Below are 19,876 nucleotides of genomic sequence, written 5' to 3' on the forward strand. Positions count from 1 at the left end.
TTCTAGAAAGTGTATTGGTGCTAGAAACCATCTGAATTTGTCATTTATTTGTAAAAGAATCATCAATAATTCAGATATGCATTTGCTAAGTAGTTGTTGCTAATACACTCCTAAAGCAATACATCTTATCAAAACCTCAACTAATTGTACATATTTGAATGTTTCTCTGTTCCCATTGGAGTAGGTACTTCCTTCATGTTTTCTCATCCTTCACAATCCCAGACCTTAGGTAAATACTACTTGGTGAATCCATGCACAGAATGAACAAGCCTTTCTCTTGTTCTTCAAATATTTCACAGATCTTGACATAGTTTTCTGGCTGTACATCTTATGAGTCACATTCTTGCTTAATGATCAGCCAACTTCCTTTCCAGGTCATACAAATTATAAATATTCTTGTCAATTGACTCATTATTAAGGCTTTGTGGTGAATTTTAAAAAGCATAGCTTTCTAGTAAAGCTGTACAATTAGGTAGACAACAAGAGTTAAATGTTCCAGCTGCATTTCTTATTGCAAATATAAACACTTTAGCAATGCTAATCACTTGTACTGATTTCCTGTTTTAATTTTCCGTAATAATTAAGTGAATGATCTTGAATGTAATCAAGTTTTGCAGTAGGAGGCTCATCTAAATGTTTTTTCTTCCCCAAACATTTAAAATTTATCAGATGGATCCCAAAAGAATATTATTAAAGCTGGAAGAGAATCCTAATACACTATGTGCAGTTATATACATAGCAAAACTACTTTTTCCCCCTATAAATTGACAGAGATACATATGTGATCCATGAAATCTGGACTGGGAATATTTATTGAATTTTTCCCCTTTTTGGCTGGCAAGAAGGAATGGCATATTTGTAGGGTGTTTCTACCCTCATAAAAATAAACAATAAGACAAAAAAGAATTGATCTAATGTTTCACAGATTGGGAAGTAGGTTCCAATTTTCTGAATGTTTTGAAAAATGTTTTATCATCTTTCTCTTTCTCTAGTGTTGTCAAAGTACATTTTTTTTTTAGGATTTTGCAAGGCAAATGGGGTTAAGTGGCTTGCCCAAGACCACACAGCTAGGTAATTATTGTCTGAGGCCAATTTGAACCCAGGTACTTCTGACTCCAAGGCTGGTGCTTTATCCACTGTACCACTTAGCCGCCTTAAAGTACTTATTTTTGCCTGAAAAAAGCCTACTACCTTAAATATATTAATTCATATAGTTTCAGAGGATATCCCACTTATACTTGAACCAAAAAAATTCCTTTTACAATATGACCAGCAAGTGGTCCTCCACTCTTCACTTGAAGACCTCCATTGAAGAAAAAAACCAATGTCATCTGTTCCATTTTTTGCACAATTATTAGGAAATTTGGAGCTTTCATTCTGCTTCTACTCTCTGGGCTGAGATGAACCTGTCTAATTCCCTTCTCTCTTATCTTTTTTTCCCCCAGAATTGTACTAATAATTTTTGATCTTCTGAAGTTGACAAATATCGCTATATAAAAAAGAAAAATGGAAAAAATATAGAAATTATTCATCTCTATCATGTATAGCTTGTTTTTAAAGAATTAATAATAAATTCAATACTTTATCCCAAACTGTCTTGATTATCTCTATCTCCCTCTGAACTTCCTTCTGTTTTCATATACATTTAAAAAATGTTCCAATCACATTTTTCCTTTTTGTTTTTTGACATAACAGTTACTTATCTTCTAAATCTCTCCCTTTGTTGCACCAAATAAGATCGTCTTCTTGTATACTTCTAGTCTACCACATCTCTGGCAAGAGATGGGAAGTTTGTTGAAGAAATAAATTAATTTAGGAAGTATTATTATTTTCATTATTTGCACAGTCCAAATTTGAATATTGTTTTTCTAATTATTTAGTTCTATTTCTAAAAAGAGTGTTTTATATTTATATAATTCATATGTATGTCTTGATAGGTGAACTTTAAATGATTTTATATGTTATATACTTATTTTGAATGGAATTTTTCTTTCTAACTCTTTCTGTTGATTTTGGTTTGTAATATTCAGATAGATGGGTTGATGATTCGGGGAGAAGAGCTATTTATATCCTACTTAATTTAATAATAGTTTTAATTATTTTTAGCAGAATCTCTAGGACTCTCTGAATAGATGATTATATCACTTGCAAAATTTGATAAATTTTCTTCAACTTTGCTTATGTTTATTCATGCAGATTCTTTTTCTTGTCTTATTGTTATGGCTAGTATTACTAGATGACAGTCAAATAAATGTGCTATAAAAAGTGGCTAGGCTGGTGGATAGAATGGATAGAGTTGGATAGAGTGCTGGTCCTGGAGTCAGCAAGATCTCTGTTTCTGAGTTCAAATCCAGTCTCAGACATTTACTAGTTCTGTGACCCTATTTGCCTCAATTCCTCATCTGTAAAATGAACTGGAGAGAAAAATGACAAACCATTTCTTTGTCAAGTATTTTTGCAAAGAAAACACCAAATGATATTATGAAGAGTTGGACATGATTGAAAAACTATTAAACAACAATGGTCATCTTCTTTTACTCCTTATTTTACTGGCTAGTATAGAAGGTTAATTATGTAGCCCAAATCTAGAATATGAATTATAGATTTATTTTATGTATACTCACCCTTTCTTTTAAAAAAGATGCTATTTAACTACTTTAAGCAAAGAAACATTTACTTCTTTTTTTGTATTTTTAACAGAAGTGGGTATTTTATTTTGTCAAAAGCTTTTTATGCATCTATTAACATAATATGTGATCTTTATTTTTTATTGCTACTATGGTCTTCTATGTTTGTAGTTTTCCTTCTATTGAACTAAATTTGTATTCCTGGTATAAATCCAGTGTGATCATATAAATCCAGTGTGATCATAAAGACTAATCTTTTTTACTATGTTGCCATAGCCATTTGACTAATATATGTTCAACATTAGTATCAATACTACTCAAAACAATTAATCTCTAGTTTACTTTGTTTCTCCCTAATTTAGTATCAAGATAATATTTACTTTATATAATAATAATGATGATGCTGATGATGATGATGATTAAATGGAATAATCAAAGTTTATATTATACAATCTTTTTCTACTTTTGTATATAGTTTCACTTATAAATGCATCTGATTCTATTTGTGATTTTTTAGTCATCTAAGTGCAAATTTTAATATCTTTTGTTTTATAATGGCTAAAGTGAATCATAAACCTTTGAATAATTTAAAAACAAAATCTATAAATTATAATCTAATTTGGACTATATAATTTACACTTATTATTTTTGCTTTTAATATAGAGAGAAAGTATGGCATAATCATTATATTGTTACCTTTTAGTTAGGAAAAGCAGGAATAAATTTCATATTTTAATACTGTAGTGTGATGATGGGTAAATCCAATTATCTTCTCTGATTCTGTTTCCTTATCTGTAAAAAGCTAACTACCTCATATACTTGTCGTGAAAATCATTGAGATAGTGTCTGTAAAACTCTTAAAGCAATTCATATGGATCAATGATTATTATTTTCAAAACTAAGCATAGTGATTTGTACATAGGAGATACATAATAAATGCTTGGTAAATTGACCTGTTTAATAAAAATTATGTTTATAAATATTTCTAGTCATAGTTATACCACAATACCTTTTTGTATTTTTTTAGTACTAGAACCACAATATCATAGTATCATAGAGTTTGAGCTCAAGTGGATCTTATAGGTCCTCTGATGTAATCTCTAATTTTACCAATAAGGGAACTAAGGTCCAGACAAGTTAGTGAGTTACCTAATGTCACATAAGTAGGAAAATAGTAGAATTGATATTTCAGCTCAGGTTCTTTACCCCCCCCCCAATCCTCTTTTCCCCCAGATCAAACACATTACTCCTTTGGTTTGACTTTGTAGAAAATGCATTTCTTTTAGAGGATATGGGCATCATTCAATACAATATATCATGAACCAAAAAAGAATCCTGTTGTCTGGTCAGTTTTTCAAAATATGATCCTTAGGAAATGTATATACTTCCTCCCACTGAACTTAGGCAATTTTTCATGAAGGACAGCCTTGTGGAGGCTATCTGCTGAATATGTAAGTAGGAAAAGATGTGACCAATGATTGGTGGAGAGACAGACATTTTGGAAAAGGTTTCTAGAGAGATATCCTAGGAATGCAAAACATAAACTTTTTGTGTGATTTCTAAGAGCTCTTAGAGCCATAAAAATGTAGGGTAAGCCAGCCCCACAACATATTTTTTGATTTTCAGGGATAGGAAATTGTATAATTTCTCCTATTCCTGCCTAACTTTTAAAAAGAGGTTTACTAGCTATTTGTGATGACCTTTTGTATAACCAGTATTTTCTGAGAGAAAAGCAAACTGTCTAAGAAAGCTAAGTATCTCCTTCCCTTAAGAAGGACCAAAAAAAAAAAAAGACTTTGATTCTTAACTTCTCTATTGTAATCCTACACAATAGTTATTTGATGTGTTGTAGATGTAATTCCAATCAGATACCAATGGAGTGCTGATCAAAGTTTAAGGACTGCTTCTCTGGGGGAAAATGTACCCACAATGTACTTTTTTTTCTTTTTTACAAGGCAGTGAGGCTAAGTGACTTGCCTAGGTCACATAGCTAAGTAAATATTAAGTATCTGAGCCTGGATTTGAACTCAGGTCCTCCTGACTCCAAGGTCGATGCTATATTTCCTGTGCTATCTCGTTGCCCCTCCCCAATATACTTTTTTTAAGGCTTTTTTGCATGGCAATGAGGTTAAGTGGCTTGCCCAAGGCCACACAGCTAGATAATTATTAAGTGTCTGCCTCCCCCACAAATAAAGTAACTTTATTAGATTATTTTGTATTTATATTGAGTTTTTCCTCTAAGGAGTTCAAATATTTAATAGATATCTCTAATCCCCATAACAACTTTGGGGTAGATATTATTCTCATTCTGCCCAAGGTCATACAATTAATTTATTGAAGAACAGAATAGAAACCTCACTTTCTAGAGGATTAATTTACCAAGTTCTAAGTTTTCAGAGGAAAAAAAAATTGGTGATTAATTCTTCAATATCAAGGATAAATTTTTAATCTTATTTTGAACTTTAACAGCCTCATGAATAACTTTAGATTTGTCATCATTTTCCCACTAGTTAGGAAATATGTTCTTCTCAATAAATCTCTCTAGTATCTATCTAATAATAAAGGAGGAATAGATAAATGGAACTTCAGACCCCAAACAGACTGAGTTCTTTGGGTGATTTACTTAGTCTTTGCTAACATGAATCAAAAGAATTTTTTTGAATATAAAAATTTTGTCTGGACTTAGGATTTCTTTGCTATAGGGAAGTTTAGTTCTTTGGTATAGGGAAGTTTAACAATTAAGTGAATTGACCAGAATCATGTAGATAATTTATATCAGAGGAAGAACTTAAACCTTAGTCTTCTTAATTCCCAAGCTCTGTCCACTACTTCTCATTTTCTCTTATTATTATAAGTTTTACTGTCAGTACTAGGAACCACTTATAGTGGTATTTATGCATATAAATATTTTAATTAACTATGAACTCCTAGATTACCAGCCTTATATAAGAAATTCATCACCATTCTAAAACTTAAAAGTCAGGTTATATTTGTGTTGAATAAATATATGGCTTATTATTGTTATTTTAGTTAGCTATATTGACAACTGATCCCTACTGTTTATTATCCTACAAAGAACACTGTGTTGGTCATTTTCAATTTAAGAATTTGGGTATGTATTTTTTCTTTCAGATTATTCTTCCGGGGAAAAATGGAAGTTTACTTGAACTCCTTGGACTTTCCTTATATATTGTTTTACCTTTGGATTGGAATGACATTATCACTGAATCTTGAAGACCCTAATGTTTGCAGTCATTGGGAAAGGTAATATTTCTTATAGTAATATGTATTTAATTAATTCCAAAATAGCAGTTCTGATTCTTATACTCCTTTGCATACTATGGATTCAGTGGAATTAGCAAGGAAAAGATTAGATTTGCTTTTGTCTAGCTATTTTTACTTCTGTAGATAATAATTATACTTTACTTATGTTTCTATAAAATTGTATTTTGAAAAACAAATTTGATATAATTAAGTTTTAATTTTCTGAGAAAATAGCAGGGATATTGTGGATAATTCAATCTAATTGAGAGGCTATTATGTGCTTAGGGATTGTGTTTGGAAAACAAAGGCAATATATGATATTTTCTACCTCCTAAAGAGCTTACAATATATTCTGGATATTTAAACATTAAAAGTACAATACAAGATCATATATTAAGACATTAAGTTTTCATAATTGAAAATGGACAAGTAACATACAGCAAATACTACAGTAGATCAGAAAGAGAAAGGATCTGATAGAAGAAGCAGAACTTGAAACAGGCCTTTACAGACTAAATAAATGGGAAAATAATAAAATGAAAATTTTAGGTTAGGAAGAACAATAATAGCAAAAGTATAGAAACATGAATAATTGAAGAGTATACTGGACCAACTACTCTAAGACTGTGCTCTTGTATCTGAAAATAAATGAAGGAAAGATAGATAAGGTAGGGTCAGAGGTCATTTAACATCAATATGAAGACTTTGGACTTGCTTTGATTAGAAGACAGAAGTTCTTTTGTAGAGTTATAGAGTAGTTAGCATGAGGAAAATAGTATTTAATACATCAGTTAGTTATAATAGATAGTAAACATGAGTACTATATATAGAAGCTATAGTTCTTGCCCTCATGATCCTGAAATTTAATAATAAATAAAATAAAAATGCAAATAACATTAATATTACCTGTTAAATGAATCAAAGTTTTGTTAGAAAAAAGGGGGGGGGGCAAAAGGCTATTGGATAGTTCATAAAAGCTTCATGAAGAAGGTGACATTTTAATCAAAATTTAGAGAGGACGGAAAGGAAGGATATTGAAGGCAAATTGAAGGGGTTTTTTTTTTAAATGGACAGAGATGAAACACTATTGTTCTCTTAGAAACCAGAAGGGATGCGAATTCAGGGAAGCCTGGAGGGATTTGCATGAACTGATGCTAAGCAAGATGAGCAGAACCAGAAAAGCATTGTACAGCCTGACAGTGGTGTGGGGGAGATGATCAACCTTGATGGACTTGCTCATTCCATCAATGCAACCATCAGGATCAATTTGGGACTGTCTGCAATGGAGAATACCATCTGTATCCAGAGAAAGAACTGTGGAGTTTGAACAAAGATCAAGGATTATTACCTTTAATTTAGAAAAGAAAAACTGATATATTGTCTGATCTTGCTATCTCTTATACTTTATGTTTTTTCCTTAAGGATATCATTTCTTTCTCATCACATTCAATTTCGATCAATGTATACCATGGAAACAATGTAAAGACTGGCAAATTGCCTTCTGTGGGGGGGTGGGGGGTGGGGGGGAGGGAAGTAAGTTTAGGGGGAAAAATTGTAAAACAAAATAAATAAAATATAATTCAAAATATTTTTAAAAATGGACAAACTCCTCATAATCAAAAAATATTATTATTATCTTGAATTTCAACATTCTTATGGCAATAATAGTGACATCCACATAGCTCTTTATATATATATATATATATACATATATATATGTATATATATATATATAAAATCTAATTTAATTCTCACAACTAATCAGGATAGAAATACCCTCTTTTTTATAGTGAAGGACACTGAGACATATAGAGGAATTGGTTACATGATTTGCTCAAGATTTCACAGCAAATAAATAGAATGGAACTAGATATGTCTGATTCAAAATGAAGTACTCTTTACTGCTCTTAGCTATTTATGAACTTTTCCTGGGCCTCAGTTTCCTTATCTGTAAAATTAGGGAGATAAACTGGATGACCTCTAAGGTTCCTTTCACTCCATCTTATAGGTAATAATAATAATAATAATGATAAAAATAACAGATGATATTTACATAGAACTTTACATAAAACTTTAAGTTTTAAAAACTCTTTTATATGACTTATTCCATTTGCATCTTACAACTTAGTACAGTAGTACTATAGACTTTAATATTCCAATTTACCGATGAAGACTGAGGCTTAGAGAAGTAAAATATTTGCTCATGATCATATACCTATTAAGTGCCAAAGGTTTATTCAAAACCAGAACTTTTCTGATTTCAAGTCCACTATAGTACTCTACCTCTAAATAATAAAATTTGTGCTTTGGTTTTCTATTCCTGATACATCTCTTTATAAATAAATGAATCTTGTTACAGTTAGGCAGAATGAAGGAGAAAGAAGTAAAGCAAAGAATTAAGGTAATAGATGAAGCATATAATTAATCCCTGAAAGATGATCAGTCATGTCAAAGAATATTAGGAAAATAAATAATAGGACAATTATTGACTATTTCCTATGTCCAAAAATCAAACTGAGACTGAAATGCACAAGGAAGAATTTAAATGTTAATAGTGCAGAGGGCCAACTCTTTCTCCATAGAAGGTGCTTCCCAAGATATGACTATGTGGGGTATACTGCCACTTCCAGGGTTCTTACATCTATCTATCTTCCTACTTGTGACATTTGGTTAGTAGTTGCTGCTGGTGATGATGAGAAAGGTGAGCCTCCTTCCCCAAAGAACATTGTTTTACCTAATCCCCCTACCAGTAACGTTAATTATGTCAGTAGTAGTAGAATATAAAGTAATCAAAGATGATTATTTTCATATCAGATTAGAATACAATATAATTTTTTTGCCTTTTTTTGGTAAGGCAATGGGATTAAGTGACTTGCCCAAGGTCACACAGCTAGGTAATGATTAAGTGTCTGAGGCTGGATTTGAACTCAGGTCCTCCTGACTCCAGAGCCAGTGCTCTATCCACTGTGCCAACTAGCTGCCCTATAACAAGATAATTTGATAGAAAAAGTATATTTTAATTTGGCTCAGTGTTATGATGCCTTTTTTAAAACCAAAATCTTGCTGGGATCTTCCCTTCTTCCCTTTTCCTTAACCTCCAGATGATACTTTTAATAAGTTAAAATCTACAGATGTAAATTCATCAATTTGGTATCTTTCTATTAAATGATATCTGAGGAATTGTCCCTGGAGTATTTTCAGTGAGCCTAGGAAAACTGAACAAAAAACCTTCATTTTTTTTCTTCTTTTTTGGAAGTAAAGGAAAACTATAAACCCACATTCTTGTTACAATGCACTCTAGTATTGCTAGTTAGTAGACAAATTTAATCACAGAAATAGAGAATAGCAAAATTTGAGTAAGAAAACACAACCTAGTCCAATTCGTATCTAAAAGGAATAGCCATTATGATAAGCCTGTTAAATGCTCTTTTGCCTCTGTTTGGAGATCTCCAAAGTCGAAAATTTAATAGCTCTAGAAATAGCCCATTCTACATAGGGATAATTCTAGGTTGGGAAATTTTGTCTGTTTGTTTTTTCCTGTTATCAAGCCCAAATTTACTTTTTTTGCAATTTCCCCTATTGCTCAAGGACCTATGCTTGAATATGGCTATCTTATCCTCCTGAATATTCTTTTCTTCAAGTTAAACATCCCAAATTCCTTCAACAAGTCCTTAGATGATCTTTGACTGATCTTTGTGAGCTTTTTGTGCAACTTTGGTTGCCCTCCTCAGCATTCTCTCAGTTGCTTAAACTCTCTCACTGCTTAAACAGTGGTACTTAAAAATTGAACAAAATACTCCAGATGAGTTCTTACAAGTGAAAAAGAGTAGAGAAGAATTCTTGCCCCCTTATTCTAGAAGATATGTTTCTTTTAATATAGTTCAAGATAACACTGACTTTTTTAACTATCACATATCATTACTGATTCATATTGAGCTTAAAATCTACAAAAATCCTATTTTTTGTCTGGAAAACTACTATTTAACCAGGCCTTCTTCATTTTTTACTGATGAAATTAATGTTTTTTTTAGGTTTTTGCAAGGCAAATGGGATTCAGTGGCTTGCCCAAGGCCACACAGCTAGGTAATTATTAAGTGTCTGAGACCGGATTTGAACCCAGGTACTCCTGACTCCCAAGGCTGGTGCTTTATCCACTATGCCACCTAACCGCCCCTGAAATTAATTTTTTAACCAAGTTGAGGACTTTATATTTATTTCCATTAAATTTCATGTCAGTGAATAAAGTATTGGGCTGAAGTCAGGGAAATTCACTTTCCTAAATTCAAATCTGACCTCACACATTTGATAGATGTATGGCCTTGGGTAAGGTACTTAACTCTTTTTGCCTCAATTTCCTTATCTATAAAATGAACTGGAGAAAGAAATGGCAAACCACTCTAGTATCTTTGAGATCATGAAGAGTCAAACATGACTGAAAAGTCTAAATTACAACAAATAATTTAGACCTTCTTTGGATGTATGTCATTCAATATGTAAGCAATCTCTTCCAACTTTGAGTCATCTGCAGATTTGTTGAGCATGCCAGTTATACCTTTAAACTGATGAATTTGTGCCATCATTGATAAAAAAAAAAAATAGCACAGGACCAAGCACAAAATCACTGGTGACTTGCCAAATTGACTTGGAACTTCTCACAACTATTCTTTTAGGCTAGACAGTTCTGAATCCATGTAATCCACATTTTCTACAAGAATAATATTAGCTATATTATCAAAAACTTTGTGAAAATCTAGGTAAGCAATATTTGTATTATTTTCTTGATTGTACGTAAACTTTTTTAAACAAATCAAAACCCCAGTAACTAGAGGTAACTAGATCATTTTGAAAGTGTCGCTCTTAATAGGAACTCTTTATTTTTTACTACTGGAAAGATTTGGAGTTCTTTTGGCTGTTACAGCTTTTTTAAATTTAGGGGGAGAAAGGAAGAGAATAAGCCTTTATAAAGCACCTCTGGTTTCAGGCACTGTGCTGACCACTTTACAACTATTATCTTATTTTAATCTCTACAACAACCCTGTGAGATAAGTATTGTTATTATCCCCATTTCACAGTTGAGGAAACTGAGATAAACAGATCCTAAGAAACCTACCCAGGGTCATTCAATTAAGTGCCTGAGACCAGATCTGAAATCAAATCTTTTTGACTCCAGTCCTAGTATTCTCTCTATTACACAAATTCCTCAAATGAAGTTTATATTTCTATCCTGTTCAAAGAACCTTAATAATCTCCAACAGAATTTTTTTCCAGAGATTTTTTTAGTAATGTTATAACTAATTTACTAGTTTAGAAGCCCTGCCATTATTGGAGAAACTAAGGAAAGGTGGACAAAATAATACATTTTTTGTAAAGCTATGCATTCATACAATCCTTCTGGAAGCAAGATAGACAGACAGACAGACAGACAGACAGACAGATAGACAGGCAGATAGATAGATATTGTTGTTATTTGTCCTGTCTTCTTGAAGAAGATCATATTGGGGAGGTGATATGATATGCAAGTGAATTGGGAGTCATCTGGGTCCAGTGGTCAGATTTGGATCAGGCTGCCTGTAGATGTCCCTAGGTGAAATGGGAGGCCTTGGTCTTTTTTAAACTAAGGTCTTTAACAAGTCTTAGTTTGACTGAGGCCATATGTAGATATATGGATGTATTAGATATATAGATATAGATATATAATAATTCAAATACTCATATACTTTAACATGAACATTCTATTTGTAGGCAATTGACCCCAATTTGTTCAGTAATAAAAAGAAAACCCTCTTATAAACCCAAATGTTTAGGGGAGCATTTTATATAGTAGCAAAGACAAAATAAAGTAGATATCTTTCAATTGTGGTCCATGAATGTCCTGGAATATTATTGTGCTGTAAAAAATGATAAAGATGATGAAAAACAGAGAAGCATGGGAAGATGTATAAATTAATACAAAGTGAAGTAAGCAGAACAAGGGAAATAATAAATGTCTAATAACAATATAAATAGAAAGAACAACAATAAAGTAATAAAAATATCATGAAATTATATTTACTACAGAATATATGTGTGATGATACCTTCATCTAATTTGTTGGACAGTAAGAGGACTTATAGGTGGAGAACATGGCATAAAAAAATCATTCTTTTTATATATTTGTGATTTTTCTAACTTCTTTTTCTTTCTCTTTTTAAACTCTATTACTGGGCATGAACTAGAGTCATTTTCTTGGAAAGCATTAGAGATATTGCAGTGGAATATGTAGGTGATGTAAAAATAAAAGATGACACTAAATTTATTTAAAATTGAAATGTTGTGCCAGATGATTTCCTTTTAATGTAATCTTAGAGCAAGTTCATAGGCATGGGATTACAGAAAAGATGCTTCAAGTCTATATGTGAGACAGATTGATATGCAAAATATTTCAGACAAAGTGAAATACTTACATTTATATTTGTAAATTTTATGCTTATAATTTATATATTATATTTAATAAATAGAATATATTTATATAATATATATATCATATTTATGAATAGTTACACTTATTAACTTATCCTGGGGCAGTGATTAGAGTGTCAATCCCAGGAAGCCCTGTCTTCAAATTCTGCCTCAGACAGTTTTCTAGCTTTGCATCCTCTAACAAGTCATTTAACCTGTTTACCTCTGTTTCCTAATCTACAAAATGGAAATAATAATAGTACCTCTCTCAGGGTTGTTGTGAGGATCAAATGAGGTAATAATTGTGAATTGCTTAGTACAGTGCTTGGCATGTATGTGTAAGTCCCAAAAAACTTTTTATTATGCAATATCTCTTTTTTTGTTTGTTTTTTTATAAGGCAATGGGGTTAAGTGACTTGCCCAAAGTCACACAGCTTGGTAATTATTAAGTGTCTGAGATCATTTTTGAACTCAGGTTCTCCTGACTCCAGGGCTTGTGCTCAATCCACTACTACACCTAGCTGCCCCTAATAGCTCCTTTTTTACTGCTACCATTTGTTTTATAGTTTGGTAAAAAAAATTCCCAGAACATTTTTTGGGAGATATGAGGAAGTTGAATGGAATTTACAGACTCAGACTTCTTCTGACAATAATTTTAGGATAACCTTGAATGAAAAAGTGAGTCTTCTTCAGTAAAGATTACCTTTATGGGGCAGCTGGGTGATGCAGTGGATAGAGCACCAGCCATGGAGTCAGGAGGACCTCAATTCAAATCTGGTCTCAGACACTTAATAATTACCTGTGTGACTAACAAGTCACTTAACTCCATTGCTTTGAAAAAAAATTACCTTTTTTCAGTCTTCAGTACTTAGCTTTTGTATTGTCCATGACAAGTTTTTGTTTTTGTTTTTTCCCTTTTCATAACAACAGTTAGCTGCTGAGTTGGGTTTTTTTTTTTGTTTTTTTTAGGCAAGACAAATGGGATTAAATGGCTTGCCCAAGGCCACACAGCTAAGTATCTGAGGTCAGATTTGAACTCAGGTACTCCTGACTCCAGGGCTGGTGTTGCACCACCTAGCTGCTCCAGCCACTGAGTTTTTAAAGAAATTTTTTCTTACTTTTGTTCCCACTTCAAGAAGCCAGTGCCACCCAGTAAAAAAAAGTTGATAATAATATCTCTTACTGACAAATCCCTCTAAAGACAAAACTTTACTTGTTTTCTGGAAATTGACTAAACTGTTTCTCAACAACAGTTTAAGAGTTTTGACATTCTTTTTTTATTTTCAACTACATATTTACTTGTCAGTGATGCAACTGATCCTATTTCATTATGGGCTTCAATGATCCTTGATATTCTTGCCTTCCCAACATCAAATGCTGAAATATCTCTATGATTGAAATGATTGAAAAACAAAATTGTCTTTAAGAACTATAATTTTTATGTTTCCTTCTAATAGTAATATTTATTCTTCTAAAAGAAAGCAATGAAATTTGTGTATGACAGAAAAGCTATCACTCAACTGACATAGAACTAACTAAAAAATAGGAAATAGGTTTCATCTTGTCAAGGTCAAATGTTCTGTGTTATTCTAGTATTTCTCTATTATTGAGGAAAGAACAGTAGTATATAACTATTGTTGTCACAGAAGGAAACCCTTTCAAAAAGCATTTTTGTCTCAAGTAATTTGTGTATTATTGAAAGACCCAGATAGCTTAGAAAGGATAAAGATTGTCAAAAATCATTGAATCTAAAGGACTTTTATTTATTTTCTATTTAGTTCAAATCCCATTTTTTATAAGCAAGAAAACTTGATATCCCAATATATTATGTGATTTGCTCAAGGGCTCTTAACTTAGTTTTAATAAAACCAGAACTAGGATGCAGTTCTAAATGCATAATCCAGTATTCTCTGTACTATGCCCAAGTACCTCTCTATTCATCTTTTATATGTCACTAGAATACAGACAAAATAAGTTGGTTATATCAATGTCTCTCTTCTAAAGATGCTGGTTTTTGCCTGTGGAAAATGTTTATATTGCATCAAAGAAGGAAATCCACAAAGATATAGAAATTTGCTTCATAGAAGCAACTTTGACAACCACATCCATTCATTATAAACCCCTTGAGAAGGCAAATGGGTTTTGGTTTGTATTATCTAATATTTTATAGCTCTTATAACATAAAATTCTTCATTCTAATCAAAGTTAGTCCACCTGAAATTTTAATCTTTGTATTGTTGGAGTAATCTACACGTATCTCCCAGACTTGCACAAAATGTAAATGTACAAAAGATAGCTTTGAATTCCACTCACAGAATGTTTGAGCCAGAAGGGATTTAAAGGATCTAATGGGTTTAAGAGACTATTTCATTTACCTTCCATAGTTTACATATGGGGAAAACAGAAACTCATAGAGGGTTCTAGTTTTTCAAGGTAACAGAATAAGTAAGTGGTAAAATTAATACTTGAACCCACTTCTTCTGATATAGCCACAAACTGAACATGAAAAGTTATATGTGCTGATTACCACACTCAATATTGATAAAATTCTTCATGGAGAATGAAATAGAATCTACTATTCTTCAGAGAGAGAGATAGAAAGTCTTCAGATGCCTTTAAAGAATTTTGAGAAGATTTCCCATATAATCAGTCAACATTTATTAGGAAAGAAAGAAGAAAAGAAGAAGGGCAATGGAGGTGGGAGGGAGGGAGAAGGGGGGGGAGAGAAAATCAACAGAAAGAGGGAGGGAAGAAACAAGCATTAAGAGCTTATTATTTTGCTGATGAGATGCCTAGAAGTTAGTGTTCTCATTCTTTTTTGTTCTTTCAGAAATCAAAAGATTCTAATAAAAAATTGGGTCTGTGTAACAAACTTTAATTTCCATTGTTTTTCGTGAGTAAGTTTATGGGCTTTACTTGATGTTGAAATCATTTTAGAAAAGCCCTATTTATCCAGGTGATAGATTTTGAATGTTTAAAATACAGTCATTTGTTGATAAACATAAAATAGCTACATCTCACATTTGTGTTCCTTTAAATTTCTCTGTCAAATAAATGGTTAAAAAGACTAAAAGATTCCCTTTTAATAAGCAATCTACATTTGCAGTAAGGATAATTTATCTAGCACTTATCTCTAAGTGCTGATACACAGACATCTGTGTAACAGATGTAAAATAAGAAATTGCTGATTTATTTTCTTATTTTTTCTTTTTCAGTTATTCAGTGACAGTACAGGAGTCATATCCGCATCCCTTTGATCAAATTTACTACACCAGTTGTACTGACATTCTAAATTGGTTTAAGTGCACACGACACAGGTAAAGGAAGTAAATATATGATTATGAGTTTGGTTATGTAAGTACTGAAAACTAGACTATATTCTATAATGTGAAGGACTGACAAAGAAAAAAATGATTTTTATTCATCCAACAATTATTTATTGAATTCTTTGTTTTTCCAGCACTTTTCTAGGCCTAGTAGGGGTTACAATGATTTCTCTGATAGAGGAGATCATAAAAGACAAAATAGATAATTTGAATTAAAATAATTAAAAAGGTTTTACATTAATAAAATCAATGAATGGAAAGAAATTTTAGATTTAGAAAATATTTGTGTCAAATATCATCAATAAAAATCTTACATGCAAAGTATATACCATACCAAGAGTCATTCCCCAATAGATAAGAGTTCAGAGAATGTGACTAGCTCTCAAAAAGGTGACCAATTTGGTGGAGCTGTGAACTTATCCAACCTTTCTGGAGAGCAATTTGGAATTTTGCCCACAGGGCAATAAAAATGTGCATATCCTTTGATCCAGCAATACCACTACTGAGTCTATACCCTAAAGAGATTATGAAAAAGGGTAAAACCATCACTTGTACAAAAATATTAATAGCAGCTGTTTATGGTGGCAAAGAACTGGAAATTAATTGAATGTCCTTCAATTGGGAATGGTTTAACAAACTGTGGTATATGTATGTCATGGAACACTATTGTTTAATTAGAAACCAAGAGGGATGGGAATTCAGGGAAGCCTGGAGGGATTTGTATGAACTGATGCTGAGGGAGATGAGCAGAAGCAGAAGAACATTGTACACCCTAACAGCAACATGGGAGTGATGAGCAACCCTAATGGACTTGCTCATACACATTCCATTTTGATCAATATATAGCAGTGTAAAGACTATCAGACTGCCTTCTGTGGGAGGTGGGAGGGAAGCAAGTTTGGGGAAAAACTGTAAAATTCAAAAATATATTAAAAAAAAAAGAAAAGGAAGATGATAGAAGTAAATCCATCCAAAGGAAGAAAAGCAAAAAGACAAAAACACACCAAAAAACTCAACTCTTCAGAATCTGATGAACACTTTATAAAAATTATCTCATGTATCTCTTTCCCTTAATTCTAATTCTTTATACAGAAAATTACTTATCTGTAAACATGTTTATCAAATTATATATGTACAATACTAACCTGACTACTGCTGAGGGGAAGGTGGAAGGAAATTTTGTAATTTAAAAATATACATGTACATATTGATGAAAATCAATAAATTAATCAAAAAGGTGACTTTTAAAAATACTCCAAATCCTTAATAATAAAAGAAATATAAATTAAAACTGTGAGGTTTCACAGTTTTCAGTTTAACAGTGATGTCAAAAAATGAGAATAGTCAGTATTGGAAAGGCTGTATGGGCAGATATACTAATATTCTCTTGGTAAAACTATGAACTAGTCCAACTATTCTGGATATTAATTTGGAATTATGCAAAAGAGGACTGAAAGGTCCATACCCCCTGCCCCAGAAATACTACTACTGATCACATACCCTCCACAAAGGGAAAGGCAAAAGTAAAGGATAAATATGTACCAAAATATTCATTGTTGCACTCTTTGTGGTTGTAAGCAACTGGAATCACAGCAAGAAGCCACCCCTTGGTAATGACTAAACAAATTTTGGCACATAAATACAATTTAATATTGCTAAAACATAAGAAACAAAGAATATAAAAACTTCAACAAAAGAGTGGAAACATGTATACAAACTGATTGTGAAAAAATCACAAAAAAAAGTTGAAGTCTGACTAACTGAAAAAGTAATGATGTTTCAAGAGAGCAGATAATTTAGCATACTTCCTTCTTAATGAGGCATGAATCTAACAAGACAATGTGGTCTGTATCTGGTATTTTTAATTATTATTGTTTCTAACAAAGTCATATTCAATCTGGTAAGGATGATGTTCCCAAAATGACTAATATCAAAAGGTATCATATTTGTGATATGTATATATATATATATATATATATATATATATATATATATATATATATATATTGTATTGTGTATATATATATGTTTTTAAAAACTGGGTTTGTGATTTCATGGTATAGGTAAATCCTATAGAGATTTTCCTTGACAAATGCAAATTGACATTTCCTCTGCATCTTTTTGTCTCAAAGAATTTCTAGGACACTGAGTGGTTCAGTGAGTTTTTCAGTCATGGAGCCACCTGTTATAGTCTTTATCCTAGAGGAATGGGGATCTCCTGAACCCTTCTCACATGGCATTTTCAGGAATGTGATGCTGGAAAACTAACTCTAGGAAGCTAATCTTCTTGGGACTTATTGTTTCTAAGCCATATATGATCTACCAATTGGAATAACAGGAGCCAATTTGGATACTAGAGAGAGCCACTCCCAAAAGCATATAACCTGAAAATTCTTCAGCCTAGAAACTCATTACACCCTTGGATGTTACACATTGGAAGAACCTTTTGAGTCGCCCCGCCCTCTAGTTTTTCTGAGCACCTCCATTTTAAGGTCATCCAAGTCAACCTGGTTTTCATTCCAATCAAGTTTGTATTCCTGACTCTCTAGACTTCTTTTTGATCTCTTCTCCTCTCCCCTTTTTATTTTCCCTATTAGAGGAGTAAGGACAGTCTTTCTGTTTGTGTTTTTATTCCCAACACTTAATACACTTAGTGATCTGATTTGATTTGACAAAGATGGGTAGAATAATATACCAAACACAGAGGATAGCTGTTGTAACAACATGGAGATAGGAGATATGGTGCTAGGAGGTAGAGTCTTTGGGGGGGGGGGGGGGGAATAAAGAAAAAGCCAATTTATTGGACCATAGAATTCAAGAGGGTAAACTGAAAAGATAGATTGGAACTAGCTTGTGGAACTCTCTAAAAGCCCATAGGAGTTTATTATATTTTATTCAAGAGGTAATAAGAATGTTTTCCATTAGAATGTAAGTGCCTCGAGAATAAGGATTGTCTCATTCTTTGTATTTGTAGCTTCATGACCACCCCAATTTCTAGCCCACCAAAAATACTTGTGGGTTGCTTGATTGGAAGGGAAATAAAATGAGTTCCTTATATGCATCTAAGAAATAATCTTAGTGAAGTTGAGGTAGGAAATAATCTTATAAGGAAATGGCTATTTTTAAAAACACTGATCTTTGAATCATTGTATAATTTAGCTTAAATGATCCAGATTGCTTTATCCTTAGTCAAAGAAGCTGATATGATGATATTAGTCAAAAATTCCATTTTAAGTTTCTTCCTAATTATTTTGTTTTCAGTGTCATATACTTCATTTGATAGAATACTAATCTTAAACTTTTAAATTACATATTATCCCAAATCAATCCAAATAGAGAATCAAAAAATAATAACTTGGTTTCTTCCCCCTCTCTCTATATAGAATTAGTTATCGAACAGCATATCGTCATGGAGAAAAAACTATGTACCGACGTAAATCCCAATGTTGTCCTGGATTTTATGAAAGCATGGAAATATGTATTCGTAAGTGTAATTTTTTTCACTTTAAAATTCTTTGTTTTACCAGATACTGGATTGCTTCTGGAAAGGAGTCCTCAGATTCAAGTCAAGAGGAGTCGATGGGAAGTTGACCTTCCTTTTAAAACTTGTCTGAGCCATTCTTAAGTTGTAAGAGTTAGAGAAGTCAAAGTATTTTCCTAGTCAGCCACTAAATTTCAAATGGTTTAGCTCAAGGCAAACACTGAAAAAGCAAGGGATTGTTTAAAAAAAAAAAGACTATTCAAGGCAATGACAGATTTAGCTGCAATTATTTAACAAAGATTTCTTTGACAACTGATGAGCAGTCATTAGAATAGGTCATAGAGCAGGTCAGTGTCCTGATTTTCTCTGACCAAGTGATATAAAGAAGCCTAGGACAGACTAGAGAACTATTAAAACTGGTGGAATGTTCTATAATTATTCTCTCAGTATTTCAAGTGAATCTCTTTCCCCTTCTTCCCTTCTTTGTTATGACCCCTTACCCTCCCTCCATCCCATTTCCTACCAGTTCATACTGAGATTTTTAAAGAGTACCTAGTTAAATAAATTAAGAATAATGAAAATTTGCATAGCACTTTAATATTTAGAAAATGCTTATATAAAAAGTATACGTAATAAATGTGTGTGTGAAAAAACATTATCCCACAACAGTCCTGTAAAGTAAGAAATATGATTGTCCTAATTTTACAAATGAGGCAACAAAAGTTCAGAGAGATTATGTG

The 19,876-nt window shown here is 32.2% G+C and overlaps 1 protein-coding gene across 2 annotated transcripts in view; it reads left to right on the plus strand.

Moving 5' to 3' along the window:
• The window catches only part of MEGF10 (multiple EGF like domains 10), a 165,245-nt gene that overhangs the window by 47,237 nt on the left and 98,132 nt on the right, over positions 1–19,876 (plus strand). For both annotated transcript variants that reach the window (XM_074199623.1, XM_074199624.1), the window contains exons 2-4: positions 5,760–5,891; positions 15,545–15,646; positions 19,039–19,139. In XM_074199623.1, the coding sequence (XP_074055724.1) occupies positions 5,779–5,891; positions 15,545–15,646; positions 19,039–19,139 (316 nt within the window). In that variant the 5' untranslated portion in view covers positions 5,760–5,778. The remainder of the gene's footprint in view (positions 1–5,759; positions 5,892–15,544; positions 15,647–19,038; positions 19,140–19,876) is intronic.

The sequence above is a fragment of the Macrotis lagotis genome, chromosome X (assembly GCF_037893015.1).
Source record: "Macrotis lagotis isolate mMagLag1 chromosome X, bilby.v1.9.chrom.fasta, whole genome shotgun sequence".
In the NCBI taxonomy this organism is placed as follows: Eukaryota; Metazoa; Chordata; class Mammalia; order Peramelemorphia; family Peramelidae; genus Macrotis; species Macrotis lagotis.